General features: G+C 36.2%; 2 protein-coding genes and 1 pseudogene across 6 annotated transcripts in view; 2 read left to right on the top strand and 1 right to left on the bottom strand.

Moving 5' to 3' along the window:
• LOC105428611 (uncharacterized) overlaps window positions 1–15,320 on the top strand; it is a 75,305-nt gene extending 59,985 nt beyond the window's left edge. For all 3 annotated transcript variants that reach the window (XR_016139821.1, XR_016139822.1, XM_089079414.1), the window contains exons 3-4: window positions 14,798–15,011; window positions 15,182–15,320. The gene's annotated coding sequence lies outside the window, so the exon portion shown is untranslated. The remainder of the gene's footprint in view (window positions 1–14,797; window positions 15,012–15,181) is intronic.
• A 1,871-nt stretch (window positions 15,321–17,191) lies between these two features.
• On the bottom strand, window positions 17,192–19,511 carry LOC105428594 (uncharacterized; annotated as a pseudogene). Its single transcript, XR_003096766.2, has 5 exons — window positions 19,464–19,511; window positions 18,484–18,580; window positions 17,623–18,151; window positions 17,428–17,543; window positions 17,192–17,346 (listed from the first exon to the last, which is right to left on the bottom strand). The product of XR_003096766.2 is annotated as an uncharacterized LOC105428594 (transcript).
• UQCR-C2 (Ubiquinol-cytochrome c reductase core protein 2) lies at window positions 19,468–22,011 on the top strand. 2 transcript variants are annotated; one of them, XM_011640990.3, is made up of 7 exons: window positions 19,468–19,617; window positions 20,043–20,123; window positions 20,257–20,448; window positions 20,528–20,744; window positions 20,820–21,251; window positions 21,391–21,612; window positions 21,740–22,011. In XM_011640990.3, exons 2-7 carry the CDS (start codon window positions 20,053–20,055, stop codon window positions 21,824–21,826), a joined length of 1,221 nt encoding a protein of 406 aa, XP_011639292.2. In that variant the 5' UTR covers window positions 19,468–19,617; window positions 20,043–20,052; the 3' UTR covers window positions 21,827–22,011. The 2 variants fall into 2 exon arrangements, with proteins under 2 accessions (XP_011639292.2, XP_011639291.2); XM_011640989.3 differs by having other exon boundaries at window positions 20,043–20,182.
• The last annotated feature ends 157 nt before the right edge of the window (window positions 22,012–22,168 follow it).

Raw genomic sequence — 22,168 nt, 5'->3', positions numbered from 1 at the left:
ATATTATCGTCATAAATATATCATTTAATCATCATTTTTAAGTCATTTTAAATAAATAAATAATAAAATAACATTATTTAATTACTATCTTATTATATAATTACTATCTTTTTTAATTAACTATAATATATAAATAAAAAAAATATTTGTCATATTTAATACAATTATTAACAAATTCATAAACAAGTAAACAAAATATATACAACAATTTGTAAACAATTTTCATAAGAAAAATAATTCTCATTACACATAATATAGGTTTACGGCTCTAAATATGTAATTAAATAAATGTAATTATTTACTTAAGAATTACATATGCAATCGAAATTTTAAAATTGAGATCATTTATATGATAATATAGTAACATTCATTAACTGAATCTATCATATTTTATGTCAAATTTCCGTGTTTACTTATATCATCATTTCAGTTGCAGGTTTCATCCCATTATAGAAGTTAAGCAGCATCGAGCAGGATTCCCAGAAGGATGGGTGACCGTTTTAGAAACATGCTAATGATACAAAATAAAAAATGTTTCATTACTTTCTTTCATTTTTTTCATTTTTTTCACTTATTTTCCGTAAAAAGTGTCATGTATATTATAGATTTTCACGATCTATATAGCTGTTTGGGATACTCTTATGCATGCCCTACGTGATATACTGTTTTTAAATCATTTTCCTATGGCCATACTGCGGGTATTCTCCAGTACATACTTAGATTAGTGAACGGATAATAACGGTCTAAGTATATTCCACAGTATATCGTAGTACGTATTTCAAATGTTCGGAGAATATCTCGAATATACTTGTATGTATCCCGTGGAACGTTCTCAGAATAGACGAGTGCTATTAGAGAAAATATTTTTCAACGATTTTGGTCGTAACGGTTTAGGAGCTCTGCTGAAGGATTGGTGAGGAAACCTTTGAAGACAGTTTCAATCCATTTTGATATGGTTCCATCTGCAAAAGAATGGTTGAAATAGTGCAAAAGAATGGTTGTATTCTCAGTTAAAAGAATGTAAATGCATACAGTACATACTACAATTAATTATGGAGGCAACTTTCAACAGCAGTGAGTCAAAAGTCACCATATTTTTTCGTATTTATTTTAAAATGGTATACAGGACAGTTGATGTTTTAAATATTTAAATAATATAATGAATTGAGAATGAACAAATTTTTCATTGTAATGTATGCAATTTTCTCCAATTCTTGCAGCCAAGCTTCACGCATAATTTGGTTTTTCGGCAATTAAAAAAAACTTATACGTTTACCGCTACATTTATCAGAACTGCTGTTGCAATCACTTATTATACAATACTGCATCATTTTATAGTATTAGGCTGATAGCAGAGAACATAAGTGTTTACATTTATCGTCCACATTTACTTGTCCACGTGCAAAACGGAGTAATGTGTACACAGAAACAGATAGAAAGAGAAACCGCTCGAAGAAAATGCAACAAGGACAGATCCAGCATACCAATTTGATAACGCTAAACTACTTTTACTTTTCACAGTTGGTAGCATTTTCCTATTATAGACGGCTCAGAGCGAAAGTAGGCGTGGTTTGGTCAAACTATACATACCATGTATTCCTTCCACCATGATATCACATGCAAAGTATAAGTGAGACAAGGACGCAATCATATAATCTTACAATCATATAATCTTTCTTTGTCAAGCTATCAGTATATTATCACTGAAATTTCACCATATATAAATCTAGTAATATCCGTTAAAACGTTTTTTCTCTTCGGAAAAGCTATTGCCTAATGAAATTGCCTTTTTTAAAAATATTTCTTGTATAACTATATAGGTCACTATAGAGCCGGACTTTGCGTTTTGGCTCTCAAAAATAATAAATAATAAATAAATAAATTTATAATAAATAAAGGCTAACCGCACCCATCCGCGAAGAGCTACACGATCTGCACGTTATGTTAAATTTTATTTCGATCTTTTTTCCAAAAAATGGCTCTATAGCGACAGTAGGTATACTAGGCAGGTTCTAACTCAGAAGCGTTGAGGAGGGTGCGGGTGTGCGGAGGGGGGGACAATGGGCGCGGAGAGACAAGGGAGAGGGAATGGTAAGAGTGGGGGGTAGTGAAGAAAGACGAAACGAGATGAGATAAACAAATAGGATAAGATAGCAAGGCGATATAAACAAATAGGATAAGATAGCAAGGCGATATAAACAAAATGGATAAACGGCGGCGAAGATGATATAAAAAAATTGCGTGTGGACAGGGCGCGTGGACATGATGTCAGGGGGGGGGGTCGCCGCCGTGTCCATCGCCGCCGCTTCGCCCGCCGCAGCCGCCGCCGCCGCCCGCCGTCGCCGCTTCGTCCGCCGCAGCCGCCGCCGCCATGTTCTTTCTCTATACTTACCATTTATGCGTCTGTCTCCCTTCCTCCAGACCCTTTTCTCTCTGTACTTACCACCGTGCCATATTCTTTCTCTATACCTCTCTATACCTATCATCTTCTATCTCTTTCTCTCACCCGGGTTGCGGGTATCTCTTATTTTTTTACGAATCTGATTTTTTTGGAATTATTTTATGATGAGAAGAAAGGAATGAAAGAAATACATGTTTTTGCATATTAGATATGTTTATATTTTTAAACAAATTGAATACATTTTCATTTAAACGTGAAAATTTTTTTTCACATTTTTTTTCTTACACACTAAAAACTAAAGCTAACAGCTCGCAATCGACGAGTTGATGTCGAATGTATCGCAATCGCGTATCGCATTCGGCACTTCTTCGGGATCTGTTACAACAGACGTGATGTTGGAGAATCGCGTATACTTGGCATCAATCGTGTCGACGAATCTGACGAGTCGAATGTCACATCGACACATCCGTCCAGATCAAACATATGGTGCAGGGTTGATTCGATCATCGTTATGCATACGTTCAAAGTTCAAGACGTATGAGTGTAACGTTGTTCATCTGGTAAACTCTGACGGTTAACGGTCCGACGCTTATAAAATTATCTTTGTAATCGTTTCGCAGCAATTTAGATATTCCATCACTGCTCGTAGAGTCCTGTCCATGTTTCGAGAGATAGTATAAGTTCCTGTCCCCGATAATCTCCCAGAGCGATCTCCACGTAGCTCGGTGGACTAATGTTGATTCCAATTTCCAGAAATTTGTAGCCCGTGGCTGTCAAAGTGTAACGTCTGCTCAGTAGGCGCACAGCATAACGCTCCACCGAATTGCTGTGTAATATAAAAGAAATTAAATATATAATATTAAAAAAAGAAAAAAGTAAAATATGGAAACTTACGCGTTACGTTCCTTCGTCTATTTTTCGCCATCGTACGGTGCGCTGCTTCCTTTGGCGGAATACATTGCGTGTTGTTCGTACAAACGAATGATGGAGGAGCGGAGTATATTGCGTTTATACATACAAATGAATGATGAAGAACTGATTGCATCCGCGTAAATTTTTGACACAGCATTAACCCCCCTCCCCCCACCCCTTCCCCTTCTACCCTTTTTGCTAGGAATTTCAACTATCGTTGCAACCAAACATGTCGCGACTTGTTCGCACCCGCTAAAAGAAGCATTGATAACATGTTTCAAAGAAAAGGTAATGATACAATTTTTTCTAGGAAGAGCCCGCGAAAAGATAGCTCTTCGTAGAAATCGATACATGTCGCGGTGTGTTAAGAGAAGCGCCGATACTCCGGCTGCTATAAACAAATTGCGAATCGGGGAGACCTATGATGGCTTTGTTCGTGGAAATCGATGTACGTGTCGCGGCGTGTTAAGAGAAGCGCCGATACTCCGGCTGCTATAAACAAATGGGGGAGATGATGATGTTCCGATTTAGACAAAGGGACAAAGAAATTGTCGATAATATATAATGGGTCATGGAGGATCACAGTAGATGGAAGTCAAATGTGTGTGAAAAAAATAGTTGACGGTGAAAATGGATAATGTGTTAAATGTGGAGAAAATGTGTTTAATATGGATGAGGAAGACTTTATATAGTTGACGAAGTATTTGGAAATGAAGAAGAAATGGAGATTGACAATATTGACATTGATATTGAAAACGAAGAGCACGCATTGTCTGACGATAGCAATTACGTAAGTGATCAAAGTGATGACCTTACGGATTACGCAGAAAAAATTGTTACCCGTTCGGAACTCCTTGCGTTGAATAATAATAAAAAGTATTATTCAATACAATTTTATTATTCGATGGGTGGTGCACTAACTCTATGTGCCGAATGCATGGTTCGTCTGGCGGACACTGACATTGGAGTATTGTATGCCGTTAGGAAGCACGAGATAGATACGCTCAATGCGCTAAATAGTCGATTTTGCTCCAATTGCCAACAGTCCTGTTATTTGTGTGATAATGCCATGCAACATGTGCCCAATTTGTACAAATTGAAAAAAGACAACAAGTCATATGCAAGTGCTCCGTGGAAGAGTGTGATGTGATATAAAAACAATATGGAAAGATCATTGGAAGAATTAACAAGTTCTCCGTTATGGGACTCAATCTCTCATCTACCAATGAACGTGGCGGTGTATTTTATAAAGAGACACTATACCCCAACTCTCCATTTCCCGATTCCTCGTCCAAAAGTTAAGGGACGCTACAATTCAACTCTTTGCTTCTCTGCTCCTTCTGAGAGAGCGGAAATAATTCTGGAGGCGTGCACATATTATCATTATAGAGGACACGCATACAATATATTACTACCCCTCTCGCGGCAAAAAGTAGCAGAGATAATTCCAAGAAGCGAAGATAATCATATATGGTTGTTCTATCCCCATCAACTGTCTTGTATTTGCTCACGCGTATTGATTCGTCTACTTTGAATTTTGCTGGACCTGCGATCTTTATCGCGCTGTATACTGTATCCAAGAGTCTTTTGGCAATCGCGGGAGTTATGTCAACGGGTCGCATGCCAATAATGCGATGCTTGCGCGCGTTGTAATCTGACACGAGACGCGGTAGCGCGTCGACCCACTTGTAAGTGCCGTTGAGCGTAAACATCTTCCACATGTTCTTAAGCGTGCGATTGAATCGTTCGACGATCGACAACGCCTTCAACAACGTGTACGTGGAATAATGATTAATGTTGTGTTTTTTCAAAAGTTTCTGCACATCGACGTTGTAAAACTCCTTCCCCATATCCGTTTGCAAGTTTTTCCGACATCTTCCGCTCTCTCGAACTATCTTAGTGATAGCATTAACCGTCTCGTTTCTGGCCTTGCTCTTGAGCGATACGGCCCAGGCGTGCTTGCTCAGCGCATCGATGACCGTGAGTATGTAGTGATGGCCTCTGTTGAACCTCGAGTACGGGCGCATCACGACGATATCAGCCTGCCACAGATCGTATCCCGAATTATGACACGTCTTCGTGGAAAATTTCTTCTCGCTGGAGCGTGCAATTCCTCAACGAGTTGTCGTTTCTCGGAATTAACATTTTTTTTCATCACGTCCATCGAATTTTGACGATCTCATATCTCGACGATATTTACTATGTGTACATACGATATAATACGCTTTGTGTTTTTCCTCACTGATGTCAATCGACTGGTTCGTTTCATCGATACACGATTAATTTATAATAATGCCTGCTTCGCGAAGTTCCTTGATGATTGACAACATCTCGTTGTCGTGAGCGTTGTTACCAGCTCGGCGTAAAACGTCGAACAATCGGAGTCGATCCACCAGCTCGTTGAGATCGTCCCAATACACGTAATCGATCTTGTTGTCATTTAACTTCATTGCGATTGGTACATTGCTCACGCCTGCACCCTTTTTGCCGCTACTTCCATATGTAGATACGAGCGGAGCGAGATGTTAATATACTTGGATCCCCTATTGCCCTTATGGGCGCTGTGACCACATCTATGAGCATTTGTTGTTAACAATATACTTTTATATGTTTGTTTGTCATCCTCGGTAAAAACTGCGTCATCGGGAAGTCTCTTGAAGATCAATTCGTACAATCCTGGTATACCATTGTATCTCACATTGTCTATGATTATGGAGTCATTTTTGTCAACGTCAAATTTCTTGTCACCAAGCATCGCACCACTGTTTTTATCGAAATAAACACCGTATACGCGATCAAATGTATCGTTTTTGCCATTATCATCGAGGAGAGGGCTTACGTACTTTTGCCACAATGGTCCCAGTTATGCAACGCCTCTCGATCTTGTTGCGTTTGCAGAGTCCGTTTGATGATGATTTGTTTGATGATTTATTTCGAATGACTCACTGACGTTCACTGACGTTCACTGACGTTTCGAAAACATCTTCCTTTTGCAGGAACAGCGGTGGGTTTTTCGATGGTTGTATCGGTGTAGACTCGAACACGAGTGAATCTGACGAGGCTTTCAATTCTTTCGTTGTACGTCGTTTTTTAGATTGCGGCATTAATTTCAACCATTCAACATCCGTCCAATATGAATCCTTGTCAGTAGTAGTAATATCGTCATCGCTGTCTTCACGTTTTTGTTTTTTCTTAATACCGAGATCCTTTGCTTCTTTTTCAATCGATTGAGATTCCTCGGTTTTTTTCAACAATCTGTTTTAGAGGTTTGACGATGGGCTTTCTCCAATACTGTATCTTCAGCTATTTTATCAATTTTTAAAGCGCGATATTTTTTGCGAATCGAATCGCTCGTTTTCGCAATCTGCTTTGCTATTGTCTCGCGATCTTTGAGATTATTCATGTTGCCCAGTTGACATATCGACATCGATTAACCACGTTACGGTACCGCAAACGTATTAAATTCCTTTCTGTATCGTCCATTGATAAGCGGACTGTCCTTATCTGTCACTAGGAATCCGTACTCGCGCTGTCAACAATCGCGGCATAACGCACAGAATTCATCGTATGACATGTCGGTATTCACGTGATCGTTGTAAACATGTTTCAAGTTAGTACCATCCTGTTTGAACAGAATTAGCAGGTTCGCATTGTCGCGTATCAGATGTTTAGGTATCTTCGCGTACGTCTGACAGAGATAGAAGCAATCAACGTTTGAGTGGCGGCCTATCGAAAAGTATTCTTTCACAGCATCTTGCTTATCGCACGCAACGTCGTCGAAGACGAAGATCGAATTGGGACGTGCCTCGCTCGGTGACGTCACTGTTGTTGGAGAACGTAAAGTAGCCGATTTCTTCTATCGATGTTAGTAAATTTTCCAAGTATCGATATTTCGATTGTTGCAGCGATTTCGAGTATACGTACACGTTCTCGAAACGTACACCGTGCGGACTCTCGAGCAAGCTTATGAGAACGTTAGTTTTACCACAATTCGATAGCTCATAAATGATGGCGCGTATAGTACTCGGTAAAATTTCACCGGGCTTGCACTCCGTCGCGATGTCTCCCATCATTCGCGCTCTCTCGTCACAGTTCGCGACGCGTATCGTCAGCGGTTGCCGTACAAATTTCATGTTCGCACTGCGTTATCTAGGCTTCGATCGAACGTCTATTTATAGGCGCGCAAAACCACGAACCGCTCAGTAGTAAAAATGTATCTCGCGCTGTCGCATCCCTCCGATATTTGGGATTTGAGCGCTGAGCAGTTGCAATATATACCGAAGATCGTACTGTTACGTGTGTGCGGTAATTATATCGATCACGTGTGGGACAAGCTTCCGGAGTATATAAAGACGAATTTGGTTATAAATAGGTTCAAACCTATCGTCGCTGCGTCGAGCATTATAATCAATCGTGGGATCGAGATTATATAGATCTCGGTCCTGCACCGAAGATAAAGGATTGTAGCGCATGTCAGCAGCAACGTTGAACAAAAGCTATGGTGGAGGTCTGCTCAATCGAGCAATAAACGCTCTTCCTTTCGAGTTACATATTCCCGGCTATCAGTTTTGCGGTCCGGGTACTCGGCTAAAGAAACGATTAGCCAGAGGTGAAACGGACATAAATCCATTGGACGACATTGTGTATTCTCAAAGCAACGATCTCGCAAATAGACACGCGGCGGACAAGGTACTCGCCGATAAAGCCCTAGAACGCGTCATCTCGAGAGATTCGACTCTGGGCGAGAGAGCTATCGCTGCAGCCGTTTGGACAGCGATGAAAGCCAAGACCAAGATCGGTATGGGTATGAAGGCGAAGACGAGGAAAAAGCCTGCCAAAAAAAAGAAACGAATATTTCCGACGGCAAAACGAGGCGACATGTTACCGATTCTGCCTGTTGGGCGCGCTCGGATCTTTGATCGGCGGAGCGGCCAGCGTGGCGAAAGCGGTAAACGACAGGAAAGTCGCGCGACGTCAGCTCGAGGAATTGCAACGTCACAATCGCGCGATGGAAACGCGCGGCCAGGGATTGTATCTCGCCCCGTACAAATACGGACAAGGACTGTATCTCGCTCCGTACAAACACGGACGAGGAGTAACAGCGAAAAAAGAAAAAAAAATGTCAAAAAGACGATAAAATACCTACGGGCGTAACCACCAATGTACAATTGCATCAGCTGGCGAGACGTATGCGTGTACTTCAGAGGTGTTTTCATGCGTAACGCGTTACCGATTAGCGGCGCGCGTCGAAACGAAAACGGTATCGTAAATCTGGACAGGTCCCGATACTCATTGGGTAGCGTACGCAAAGAGAAACAATCGTGTTGTGTTGACAATTGATAATCTTCGACCGCCCTAGGAACTGGTGCGATATTTCGGAGACGATGCTACGAGTATAGAGTATAGAGTATAGAGTATAATCGAACGTCCTATCAGACGTACGATCAGAGCGTCTGCGGACAGCTGTGCTTGTGGTTTCTTCTCCAAAACGGTCGACATGCATGAATTTAAAAAGTCCGACAAAATGTCGCGACGTCTCAGTATTCGTCGAACGTTTTTTCCATCATGTCGCTTACGCTTACGCTGAGCAGGAAGAGCAGCGTTCTCGCGGCAAACTACTCTCCAGCCATAGATTTAAGCGATGACTACGAGCTTGGTCTAACACATTTGGAGACTTATCACACGATACCGAATGTAAACGTTTCGAACAACAAATTTTATTTTGGCAAAGACGACACAGAAATTACGATTCCCGAGGGGTCGTACGAATTGCAATAAATGAATTTTTGAGATGTGAGATTTTACGGAAAAGACCGCGATGCGACGCGCCCCCCGATGGCAATACCGCGCACGGTGATGACGAAATTGGAAAATACCCGATAGTGCTCCGCGCAAATTACAACATGATGAAGTGCGAGATTAAATGCGTCTACAGAATAAACTTTAACAAGCCGAACAACAATGAATTGCTGCTGGGTTTCTCATCGAAGCGTACACTGCAACCGTGAAAATGGCACGAATCGGACGTGTCGATCAACATAATGAATGTAAACATTATCCGTGTAGAGTGCAACGTGACCGCGGATGCGTATAGCAACGACAAAAGTGTGCACACGATACATGAATTTTCGCCGAGCGTGCCACCAGGATATAAGATATCGGAAAGGCCGATGCAGATCATTTACCTGCCAATCATCATACGGAGCATTACGGAGCTAACGATACGCATTGTTGACCAGAACGGACGATTGCTTGATTTCAGAGGAGAAGAAATCACTGTCAGATTGCACGTACGCCGGCGACAGCAATAACGCGAGCGTGAGATGCTCGTGTTAAATGCGAAGTATACGCAGAGAGAGATAACGCATCTTTTACAAAGAAAACACCGATCGACAATACTCGCTCATCCAGCTGCGTTAAGAAGAGGAAGAAACTCAACGCGTCGAACGTTAAATTTTTACAAGCTTTAGGATTCGCGGTGCGCAACTGTTGAGATGACCGATATCCTAAACATCGAAGACGAGCCAATCTTTGACGATCGTATCGTCAAGATTAAGACTCATGCGTACAACCCGTTCGCCAATACAACGTTCGGGTACAGCGATGAGATAAGAATACCTATACAGCAACAGGATCTGACACATTGCCGTATGAAAGCTTTTTGTATGTCGAGGGAAAATTAATGAAGAACAGAGTTATCGAGGGATCTGATGTGGTGTTGGGAAATAATTTTGTCGCGTTCCTGTTCGATGAGATTCAATACGAGCTTGATGATGTGGAGATTGATTGTAACAGAAACATGGGCGTAACTAGCACGCTCAAACACTATGTAACGACGTCATCCGACAAAAGCGTGATTCTGAGGAATGCCAGTTGGGATGCGCATACTAGCGCGGATGGATATTTTAATTTTTGCGTACCTCTCTACGCACTGTTGGGATTTTGCGAAGATTACAGACGCGTGGTAATCAACGCTCGTCACGATCTTGATAAGATCGCGCAACGACAACAATTGTCTGATGGGAAATTCGGCGTTGGATTCCCGTGGTCGACTTATTCAAGATACAATGGCGAATACCGCACATGTTATTGAGCGAGATAAAAAAATTATCGATGTTGCGCACTTTGGAAAGCGGACGATACTTGAGTATGGCTTTTCGCTTGTGGGATCTGTACGAGTTTCAGCTATTACAGCGTACAACCAAGTATTCGTGGGCCATCAAGACCGCTACTCAGCTCAAGAAATCACGATACGTTATCTTCGCTCTGCAAGCAGGTCGCAAAAATGTCATGGCTGAGGACATGAGCCGATTCGATGACTGCAACTTGACCAACGTGAAACTCTATCTGAACTCGGAATGTTATCCGTACGACGATATGAATTTTGATTTCGACAAAAACAGATGGTCCGTGTTGTACGAAACGTACGCGCGTTTCTGCAAGAGTTATTATGGATACGAGTATCTCGAGCCGAGTCTCACTGTCACATCTTTTCTTTTCTACATAACGGTCCATTCGTAATCATCGATTGTTCTCGACAAAACGAATCGGTCAAGAGTGCAACCGTGAGATTGGAATTTGAGACTAAGGAGAACGTATCGATGAATACCACTGCGTACTGTCTCATTATACATGATCGCGTGGTTCACTACAATCCGTTGACCAATGTTGTACGCAAGATCATCTAAGAGCATCGCTGGCATATGAGAGAGAGAGAGAGAGAGAGAGAGAGAGAGAGAGAGAGACAATAAAATCTACGATACATCAAAATCGACCGCAGTCTCGAAAAATTGCTCGTCATGGTCGCGCCAACGTTCATAGACCTGCAAGGTTTCCTCATTGGAGGAGAATTTGTTGTAAAAGAGTTTGCCGCTCTCAGAAAACGGACCGTTCTTTCTCACTACATTTTCGCAAGCCCTATACCATGGCATTTCCTCGCAAGTGCCGACAAATCTCGCGCACGCTGGGTGATACGTCATCACCATAGACTGCGATGGGACGACGGAACGATTTCATACAGCAAAGCTAAGAGTTTGATTACAAAGGCTGTGCATGGAACGGAACAAGACGACGATGACGACGACAATGACGACGACGACGACGACGACGACGATGACAGCGATGCTGTCGTATATGTCAAAGGACATGAAAAACGACAATGCTGTGGAACTTGCTTCTGGACGATGAGCGAGAGCGCGTGTGCATCAAAATCAATTCTGGATGCTGATTACAAAGACGTAGATCGTAGACGTATTCTCTAAACAATCTGGATGCTGATAATACTATGCGATGCGGATATCACTATACTAATTGCGCATTACAAAATGTATTCAAATTATTTAATTGGTGGTCAGATAACCATGAATAAAATAAATATGATATACGAATTATGTTTTTTTATTCTTTTTCCCCGCCATCCAAAACACAAATTGCTAAAACATATTTTTATACTCTTCTGTAAAAAAATCTTCTTTTTACAACACATATAAACATATATATAAACACATGTAATTCAAAAAAATCAAAAATCATTACGGATACGAAAAGAGTCTGGAGAAAGGGAGAGAGATGCATAAATGGTAAGTATAGAGAAAGAACATGGCATCGGGCGGCGGCGGCTGCGGCGGGCGAAGTGGTGGCGATGGACGCGGCGGCGGCTCCCCCCCCCTGACGTCATGTCCACGCGCCCTGTCCACACGCAATTTTTTTATATCATCTTCGCCACCCGTTCATTTTGTTTATATCGCCTTGCTGTCTTATCCTATTTGTTTATATCGCCTTACTATTTTATCCTATTTGTTTATCTCACCTCGTTTCGTCTTTCTTCACTACCCTCCCACTCCTACCATTCCCCCTCCCTTGCCCTCCCCGCGCCCACCGTTTCCCCCCGCACACCCGCACCCCCCTCAATGCTTCAGAGTTAGAATCCGCCTAGTATACTTACTGGCGACTTGCTAATGATTCTACTGATTACTAATATCACGATTTTTACATGATTCTCTTTGTATTTTAATAACGCTTTAGCGAATCCGTAATTCGCAGCCAGCCGTGAGAGGTCTCCACGGTGTCTCCTGCCGACCCTTAAGTGCTGATTTGAGATTCAACTATGAATACCGCCCTATATCGTCAAATCGAATGAATTCGACGATTACTTGTTGCCATGATGTAAAAAGAAAGGTGTACCATTGCGCATAGCAGTGGCAACACGATGAGCGAAGCCAATGAAATTTGGGTCAAAATACACTCGCGCTATTCGAACACAAAATAATTATATATGGTTACATGTACTTAAAATTCAGATATTTAAAAAAAAATAGTATAAAAATATTTAAATAATATAAACGTAGTACAAAAATTCCTTTGTAATAAGAGAAATAATTGGATATGCACCAATTTCACCAGAAAAACATATTTCAACTTATTTCCCGTATGGAAACTATTAAGAACTGTTGAGAATTATTCAGATTTCTACAGTTACCATTCAATTTCTGTAGTAATTTGAGTAGTAATGGCGACTATGTGTATGAATAGTAATTGAATAGTAACTGCAACTATTGGCGAATAGTTCTGAAAACCAATTATTGGCGTCTAGACGCAGTTATTCAATTACTATTCATGCATGTAATCGCCAATAGTTACTACTCAAGTTACTATAGAAATTGAATGATAAATTGAATGGTATAGAAATCTGAATAGTTCTCAATAGTTCTCAATAGTTCCTTTCCATACGGGAGTGTGTTCAAGAATAGTATTCGAGAAGTTTCATTGTTATTTAAAACGGAGCATCCTATGTATATTCTTATATAACTTTATATATTCTTATATATATATATCTTATATATATATATATATATATATATATATATATATATACACATATATATATATATTATGTATTATATTATATTATATATATATATATATATATAAATTAATATATATAAAAATACATAGGATGCCCTGTTTTAAATGACAATGAAATTTCTCGAATACTGTAAAGAATACAAAAGAAAATTTTAGATAAAAATTGTACAGTCTGAAGGGAAACAAATAACAGTAAAATTAATTTTTGAGAAAAATTGATTTTACGGTCATATGAAAGTCATTGCCATTTTTTAAAATGAAATTATGATTTTTTTACGTAATATAATTTTTTCGATTATTTTATATTATAAAAGTGTTAAGATAACATTGTCGAAAAATTAATAATTTACGAGATATTTTACACTCTATTTTGACATATTGCCATATAAAATATAAAATAATCTTGTAAATTACACTTTTTCTTAATCTTGATACTTTTGCACTAAATAATGAGAGAAATCAATTGGTGTAAGGAAAATGCTGTTGCTTTTTAAAAAAAACATGTAATTGCATATTACGAATTACATAATTCTTTTTTAAAAACAACTATATATTTTCTATGCACTAATTTATTTATCTTATTTTATGCATAAAAGCATTAAGATATAATAGCAAAAACTGAATAGTTTATGAGATATTTTATATTTTATGTTGAAATGTGCAAGAATAAAGTGTAAAATTATTATTTTTTTGACAATTTTATCTTAATACTTTTATATGCAGAATAATCGGAGAAATCATGTATTGATTTTTTTCGAAAATTAATTTGTACCATTATTTGTCTCCCTTCAAAACGTATATTTTTTATTTCAAACATTTTTCCGTTTTTCTTCAATAATTTTCGAAAAATTTCAATCCGTCATTTAAAATAAGACATCCTGTACATACATCATAACATTATTTTTAAAAATACAATAAAAAGATTACTAATCAGAGTATCCGCGTTTTATACAGAGTAACTGGCATATCATTCAATACAAATGTCAGATTTCCACGATTTTTCACGAAAATCGCGAATTAATAATTATAATATTTATTTGTTCCAATAGAATAGCAAACTACTCATGATTCTAATAGTAAAGAATAGTAAATCCTTATAATTACTATTCGCTCTATATTTATTCTAATAGTAATGAATAGTAAGTGCCTACAGTTACTATTCGTTCTAATAGTAAACTACTTATATTTCTAATAGTAATGAATAGTAAATGAATAGTAACTATTCATCCAATAGTAAACTATTCATGTTTCCAATAGTAATGTCCCATAATACTACACAAAATTTCAATAATTCTTAATAATTCCTTTCCATTTCCGGGTTGTGGTATCTTGGTTACGAAAGCGCAGGATATCGTGACGTAGCGGATCGATTTGATATTACAATGAGTACACTGTATGAACTTTTAACAAGGGTAACAAACTTTTTAATGCAGCTTGCTCCATATATTATAAGATTTTTTACATTACAAAAAAAAAGAAGAAACTATATATATTTTCTTAGAGAAGTTTCCTGGAATTATTGGTATAATTTACTTTTGTGTTTTATATAACTTTTTTGTGCAAATGTCATATACAAATTACATATGTATGCCAAACTTAAAATTAAATTTGTGTGTGTAGATGCTGTGGATGGCATGCACATCCAAATCGATAAACCAACATAAGATCAAGATTCATACATTAAGGAAAAAATATTTTTCAATTCATATGTAAAATGTAGTGGACCACAAAATGAAATTTTTAGATGTGTTCATTGGATATCCCGGATCTGTACACGATGCAAGAGTTTTTCGGGAATCTCATTTATACGAATATCTTCAGGATATTTGTTTAAGTTAGTAATATTTACAATATTGTTATATATAATTATTTTAGTACTTAATAATATTTATTAAATATTTAAGTATTTTAATTTTTTATTTATTTTTATTTGTTTTATATGAAATTACATTAAAAAATTATATAAAAATACTTATGTAAATAAAATATTTTAAAATATTTTAGGAGGCTCATATAGTTGGAGACAGTGCTTATCCTTGTTCGGAATACTTAATGGTCCCATATAAAGATAACGGACATTTAACACGAGCGCAGAGACATTTTAATAATCGATTGAGTTCATGCCGTGTAGTAGTTAAAAATGCTTTCGGCATTTTGAAACAACAATTTAGATAATTATATCATTTTAAACTTCGAAATATTGTACGTATAGTGCAAATATACATGCTTGTTGTGTTTTACATAATTTAGCAAGGCGAAATAGAATTATTAGACTTTCTGCATGAAGATAATTATCCTAATCCAGAAGCCGAGATTATTAGAAATAATAATGATGAAATTATCCCTGGGAATGAATGTGGCCGCATTTTACGAGATGAGTTATGTCGCCAATTAATTGCTCGAGATATATAAATATGTTTTATATGTCAAACAGAGAAATTATAATGAAAATACTTTTATTTTATTACTATATTTTTTATCATTATTTTATTTTATTACTATAATTTTATATTTCGTATTATATATTTATTTGCATATATATTAGCATGTAATATCTTTGAAATAAAACTATTTTACTATTTTTCATAAATTTATTTATTTTATATTATATATAAAAAATATGTTTTATACATATTCATCACAAAAGTGTTGAAAGTCATAATATAATTAATTAGTGTAATATTACAAACATTTTTCTTATGAAGGATAAATCTCTCTTCAAAAAAGTTTTTTAATTGAATTGTATTGCTTTATTTTTACTTAAACTTAATAGGAACGGTAGCACTTGCCATGTATATTAGTTCTAATAATACAAATACTTTTTTTAGTAACAAACATAAACTTTCTAAACAAAAAAATATCTGTACTATTAAAATATTTGTATTATTAAGAATAAAAAAAACTTAATATTTAAAAACTTTAAAATATTATAAGTATTTTTCAGAAATTAAAGTTAATTATTAAAAATCAACTGTTGTGGCCTGAATTACTTCTTACATATTACATATTATATATTGTGTGTATATATATATATATATATATATATATATATATATATCTTCATTATTTTTTATCCTCACAATCATTCTCGAATCTCAGAATAGCCAGTGCTATGGAAACGTCGGCCGGAAATGCAAGCATGCAAAAGCAAAAGTCTGTAAATTCCAAAGCAGAGCGCAAACGAGGAATTTGCGAGAGTGCACCGTTTTGACCATATATGGTCCGTTTTAGAATTATAACGCGACGAAACGCGACACTATTCGAATACTATAAAAACAGTCGCTAAATCATCGAGAGGGGGCAGTCACAATACGTAACAGAGCAGTTGTACTTTGACACGGCCAATCGTTATTAATAATAGCGAAATTCACACGAAACATTCAAAAAGCCGTACCAATAAATCAGCTATTTGACAAAAGTGAGTAATAATATTTGACCAGCACCACCTACGATCCTGCTCGGAGTTTTAACTCCTAAGGCTCGACGAACCCGAGTTTCCCTAAATACAATTTTGTAACCCAATCCGGGCTACAACATAACATAACTAAACATATTCCTTTAATATTACATATATTAACTCAGACTTTACACTTAGACTGAAACTAAATAAAATACAACAAGTAACAAGATATTTAATAAAATATAGAAATAAAACAAAAAAATATTAAAAATATAAAAATACAGAAATAAGCGATCTCCATATTTTTTGTGTTAATGGATAAACATATATAAATTAAACATCTATACTGTATGAAAATGTAGCAATTTGTTCGACTTTTTGCAATTTCTCTAAGAACTTTAATGTTTTCATCTCTTTTAGCATTCAATATAACCCATTGTTTCTTTGCAGAATGGACAATCTTACAGAATGGAAAATCTTCTTGAATTTTCTTAATATTTTTAAATTCTTCTAGAATCTGCATTCGTATGCTTTCATTATGTTGTCTTTCATTACTTCTTTCAGAAATATATGTATCTAAAATAGCTTGATATTTATTTATATATATGAACTCATTGTAGTTTGTCATATTCTATTTTTATTAATTTTGTAGTTTATTTGTTTTTACAGTTTGTACACTTTCAACAGGCGCAAGAATATTTGATGGACCAGAATTGTTTTCAAAGTCTTCATTTCAAGTCTTTCATTGTCATCAATTACGTTATTCATTCTATGTAAAAAATAACAGTATCATAAATAAATTTAGCTGTATATATGCACAGTTTGTTATTATATTCTACATTATACTTACACAGCATTATTTTCCTTATTGAAATCTAGTTAAATCCTCTAAGTACCAAACCGTTTCTTCCTAATATAGCAAGTGGTTAAATGCTATGTTTTTCTCCTAATAAATCTGTTAACTCACTGTAATTAAAGAGAATATTAGTATCATTCGTAATATTATACATAAATTTATTCTTTTGTAATATATAATATTATTTACTTTTATAAGTACGCTTCATATTTATAAGTCTTTCTTGCTCTGCCGGTCATTTTATTATTACTAATATTCTAATTTTATATTCTATTTTTGTATAAACGTTCCAACGACTTAATTTTACTTTCCACTTGTAACAGGGTAATTACTATGACCTATTTCTTGTGCAATTTGTTTCCAAAATTTTATAATTTTTTATTTTTCTTGTATTTACAAGATTTTTTTTAGATTTATAAGTGTCTAACAGTTTTGTTGATGTATCGTTCCAAAACCACGAAGTTGTATTTATAGCAGTTTTATTTTGATTATTTTGATCAATTCTGATCATTCTCATCATTTTGATCATTTTTATAATTTTGATCATTACGATCATTTTGATCATTTTGAATATTTTCATCATTTTGATTTTGTGTATTATTACATATTTCTCTTCTTTTAGAAAGGACTACACAAATTTCAGTTCTATCAAGAATAAAGATTAAAGTATCCGAAGAAAAATTTATATCTCTCTTCGGAAATTTTAACTGTTTTCCATCTAAGTAAAAAATATTAAAAGATATATTTACTCGCTTATAAAAATGTTAGCGCGCTTTTTTGTCATTTTATCCTTGTTTTACGTCTATTGAACGATAAAGATAAAACGATGAAAAAGTGCGCTAACATTTCTAAGCATACTCTGAGAGAATATGGGCCATAATTTAAGGATATCAATTTATATAAGATGTTTTATTTAACTAGGCCACTCAAAATAACTTGTTAATTTTTAAAGATATATAAAAACAGAAGAGAATTGAGTTAAATTTGACATTCTGTATATTATTATATAGCAAAGTTATATAAATAATTTGTTAAAAATACTTGTAATACCTTTAATTGTGCAATTTACACATCCATTTGAATCCATTTTTATTTTTCCAAAAGAGTCCAGTTGTAAAAAGCCACGTAATTGCACAATATCTGCTGCCTTTTAATATTACTTTTTTATAAATATATAATAATTCTGAAAACAAATGTTATAAAAAGTTACGTATAAAAGAATGTGTATACACTTGTTCGTTAAATAATTAGTTTGGATTTCACGGAGTAAAAAAATGAAATAAAAAAATTCGCACGAAAGAAACATTCACTGAATTGCATGCAAGTCAATAATTTATTATACATTTAATACGGTTCACAAAAAAAAACGTAATATACACGGATCGAACTACTTATCGAATTACACTATTTAAATTTGCAAACGCGAAGCGATCATGATGAATGATTTTGCGCAAGCAATGATAATTCTTTACGAGGCAAGCAACCTCGTAAAACACTGTGATTTAATAGAGCAAGCAATCTTTGAGAGCAAGCAACTCTATGAATTTTGATTAACGCCGATACTGATTCTGTTTTAATGATAAGTTCAGACAGACGACGCGGTTGTCTCGGCAATCTTTTTATATCGCAAAAGTTCTAGATTGTTCCTTTCACAACGACTCCGGAACTTGCGAAGGAAGGAAAAGAATCTAGAATTATAATTTTCGTTAAATTAAATAATTATTATTGTTTATAAGTCAAAAAGACAATAGCTGCTGTCAAGTGCTAATTGATTTCTTGACTTGGAATCTGTCGCCGCGATTCGATGCGCGAGAGCACGTGTACTCGCGCGCAAATTGGCGCGCGTTGCTCTTTTCAGTCTTCAGCCACTTTGCACTTTTTACTTTTTTTCAAGACCAAGTACAAAAAGTGTTGCCAGAAATGTAACTGCACTGGCAAAACAAACAGCGGTTACATTATGTCCGATAACAAAAACAAGTTAGTGTACACTTAGTGCAAAAGTACAAAAAGTGCATGCAATACGAACAAACTTTATGACTCGTTGCCTCGTAGACTAATGGCGTCGTGATCACCGCCATTCTATGTCGTCTACATCTGTTTGATCTGTTCCGCTCTTCATCTGTACAGAAAGCCCGAGAAATGGCTTGTTCCGTCGTACGGTCGGCAATTCTTCGCAATTCTACGGTATAGCTTAGTCTTATATATAGTAGAGATGATTATTATGCGCTTTTTTTTTAAAGTTACTGTATATTATGTCGCCCTTTGTAATTGCCTAAGTGTTATGTAAACCATCAGAAGACAGTGTGTTAATGCATTTTTTGAATAACTCCAATAATTTTCACAGTTGGATATAAGAGATGGCAGACAAGAAATGGCTATATATAAATTTTACTTTGATAGAATTGAAATTTCCCATTTGTAATCTCCATTTTGATATACTTTATGATTATGCGTTTGTAATTTAATTTCATCTATATTGTCAGTCTTAAGATATATCATCATCCATTTCCCATGAATAATAAGAACACTACAGTGTAGAATTAATTTTCAATTTGTATATTGATATTGCAATAAAGAGTATGCTTTTTTGATACCTCGTATTGTTGCAGGTAAGGCATTATGCAGCTGCTGCAGCTGCTCAATGCTCCAGCACTACAATTCCAGAGCTTCAAGTGTTGTCGAGTAATAAGGTGACGGTTACTGCACTTGATAACAACAATCCTGTTACTCAAATATCAGTTATCTTTCGGTATGAAATTGATCATACAAATTGATTCAATACAACAAAATAATTTCTTTTTTCTTGTCCTTTTTAATATCTAGAGCTGGCTCACGTAACGAGACATATGATACACAAGGTACTGCACATCATCTTCGAATTGCCGCTGGCCTGAGTACTTGCAGATCAACTTGCTTTGGAATAACTAGGAATATTCAACAACTTGGTGGGAATTTAACTGTTACTACTGATCGTGAAAGCATCGCTTATACATTACAAATAACAAGGAATAATTTGTAAGTAATTACTTTATATCAAGAGATCTATATATCTCGAATAATTCCCAACATTTATATTTATATTGTGTCGCAATAGGGATAGAGCTTTGACTTTTCTAGAAGATGTCGCCACGCAACAAGTGTTTAAACCATGGGAAATATCCGATCAATTGCCTAGGTTGCGCTATGAATTATCCATGATACCAGAAACAACCCGTATAATGGAATTGTTGCACAAGGCAGCTTACCACAATGGATTAGGTTATTCTCTATACTCGCCAAAGAGACAACTTGGAAAAATTGGTACAGAGACTGTACGTATGTAATGACATCTTGTTCCTTGCACAAAAGAGAGAGAAACAGAAAAATTTATTTTTTTTCCTTTATAGCTGCAACATTTCGTCAATACTTGGTTTACTGGCTCCAAGTGTGCAGTTGTAGCGACGGGAGTGTCGCTATCAGATATGACTCAATTCGCTTCGAATCTAAAAATGAGCTCGGAAGATAACACTATGGAACCTACCAAATATTATGGAGGAGAACTTCGCAAAGAACGATCCTCCGAACTGTCTACCGTAGCTGTAGCTGTTGAAGCGGTGAGTTTAGATAAGGAGAAGGATGCCCTCGCTTGCGCCGTATTGCAAAGAGCAATCAGTTCCGGTCCCCGTGTAAAATGGGGCTCTTCCGTATCTCCGCTGCACAAAGCAGCCTCTGGAGTAGCGAGTACCGATCAATTTGCTCTTTCGGCATTCAACGCTTCTTACAGCGATTCCGGACTGTTTGGTTTTATTCTGTCCTCGGTACCAGCTGTCGCCGGTTCTGTAAGTTTCCTTGTTCAAAAACAAGTATATAACGAAATTACTCTCACATATATTACCGAGATTAACTCTCATATATATCATGCACATGCGTGAAACTGAACAACATAGTTACGTCCCGTAATTATGTTTTACTTTGTAGGTAACGAAAGCTGCTGCCGCGTATCTAAGATCACCTAAGCTTTCCGATGCTGACATCGCTCGTGGTAAGATCATATTAAAGGCAGAGATATTATATGCTGCGGATAATGACGCCACGTTTTTAGAAAATATGAGACAGCAAGCAATTTTTAAGGGACGCGTGTACAAACCGTCTGATTTCGTTGCAAAAGTAGACAAAATAACTGCGACTGAAGTTAAATCGGTATGTAGATTTCTCTTTTTTTAATATCATCGTATGCTCTTGCTGTTTTAATATCGCGAAATAATTTTTATATACATACATACAAAAGTTGCATATTATTAAAACAACCATTTGTCTATTATTTCAGATTGCCGGAAAATTTGCTAGTGGAAAATTATCTATGGCTGCAATCGGTGATTTATGCACCGTTCCATATGTCGACGAATTGAAGTAAATATGACGATAAAAGTTTGAATAGTACTCTGTTCATTGCAAGGCTTCAAGTTGTAAATCTTTTGTCGAGTTCATCAGAGAGTAGAATATACTTATATATATTAATAATATATATATTAATATATATTAAATATATTAATAAAGTATTAATATTAATAAAGTATAAAATAAAAAAATAAAAGAAAATATCTCGCTGTAGTTTGCACAATTGAATATCTCTCTTGAGTTTCATTTAGCAACAATATTGAGAAGAAATGAAGAACAAAACAAAAAAGAAAAGAATACGGTAAAAATTACAATATTGAAATTCATGTTGAATACTCTCTCAATAATGGTGATGTCT

The sequence above is a fragment of the Pogonomyrmex barbatus genome, unplaced genomic scaffold, assembly GCF_055798465.1.
Source record: "Pogonomyrmex barbatus isolate J1 unplaced genomic scaffold, ASM5579846v1 scaffold3, whole genome shotgun sequence".
Classification (NCBI taxonomy): Eukaryota; Metazoa; Arthropoda; class Insecta; order Hymenoptera; family Formicidae; genus Pogonomyrmex; species Pogonomyrmex barbatus.
This window is presented reverse-complemented; position numbering and strand designations above follow the sequence as displayed.

Excerpts from the sequence above, each read along its gene's own strand:
- UQCR-C2 (XM_011640989.3), top strand. The coding sequence starts at position 19,573 with ATGGCTTGTTCCGTCGTACGGTCGGCAATTCTTCGCAATTCTACG. Across the intron at positions 20,183-20,256 it reads CAAATATCAGTTATCTTTCG|AGCTGGCTCACGTAACGAGA; the intron begins GTATGAAATTGA and ends TTTAATATCTAG. Across the intron at positions 21,252-21,390 it reads TACCAGCTGTCGCCGGTTCT|GTAACGAAAGCTGCTGCCGC; the intron begins GTAAGTTTCCTT and ends TTTACTTTGTAG.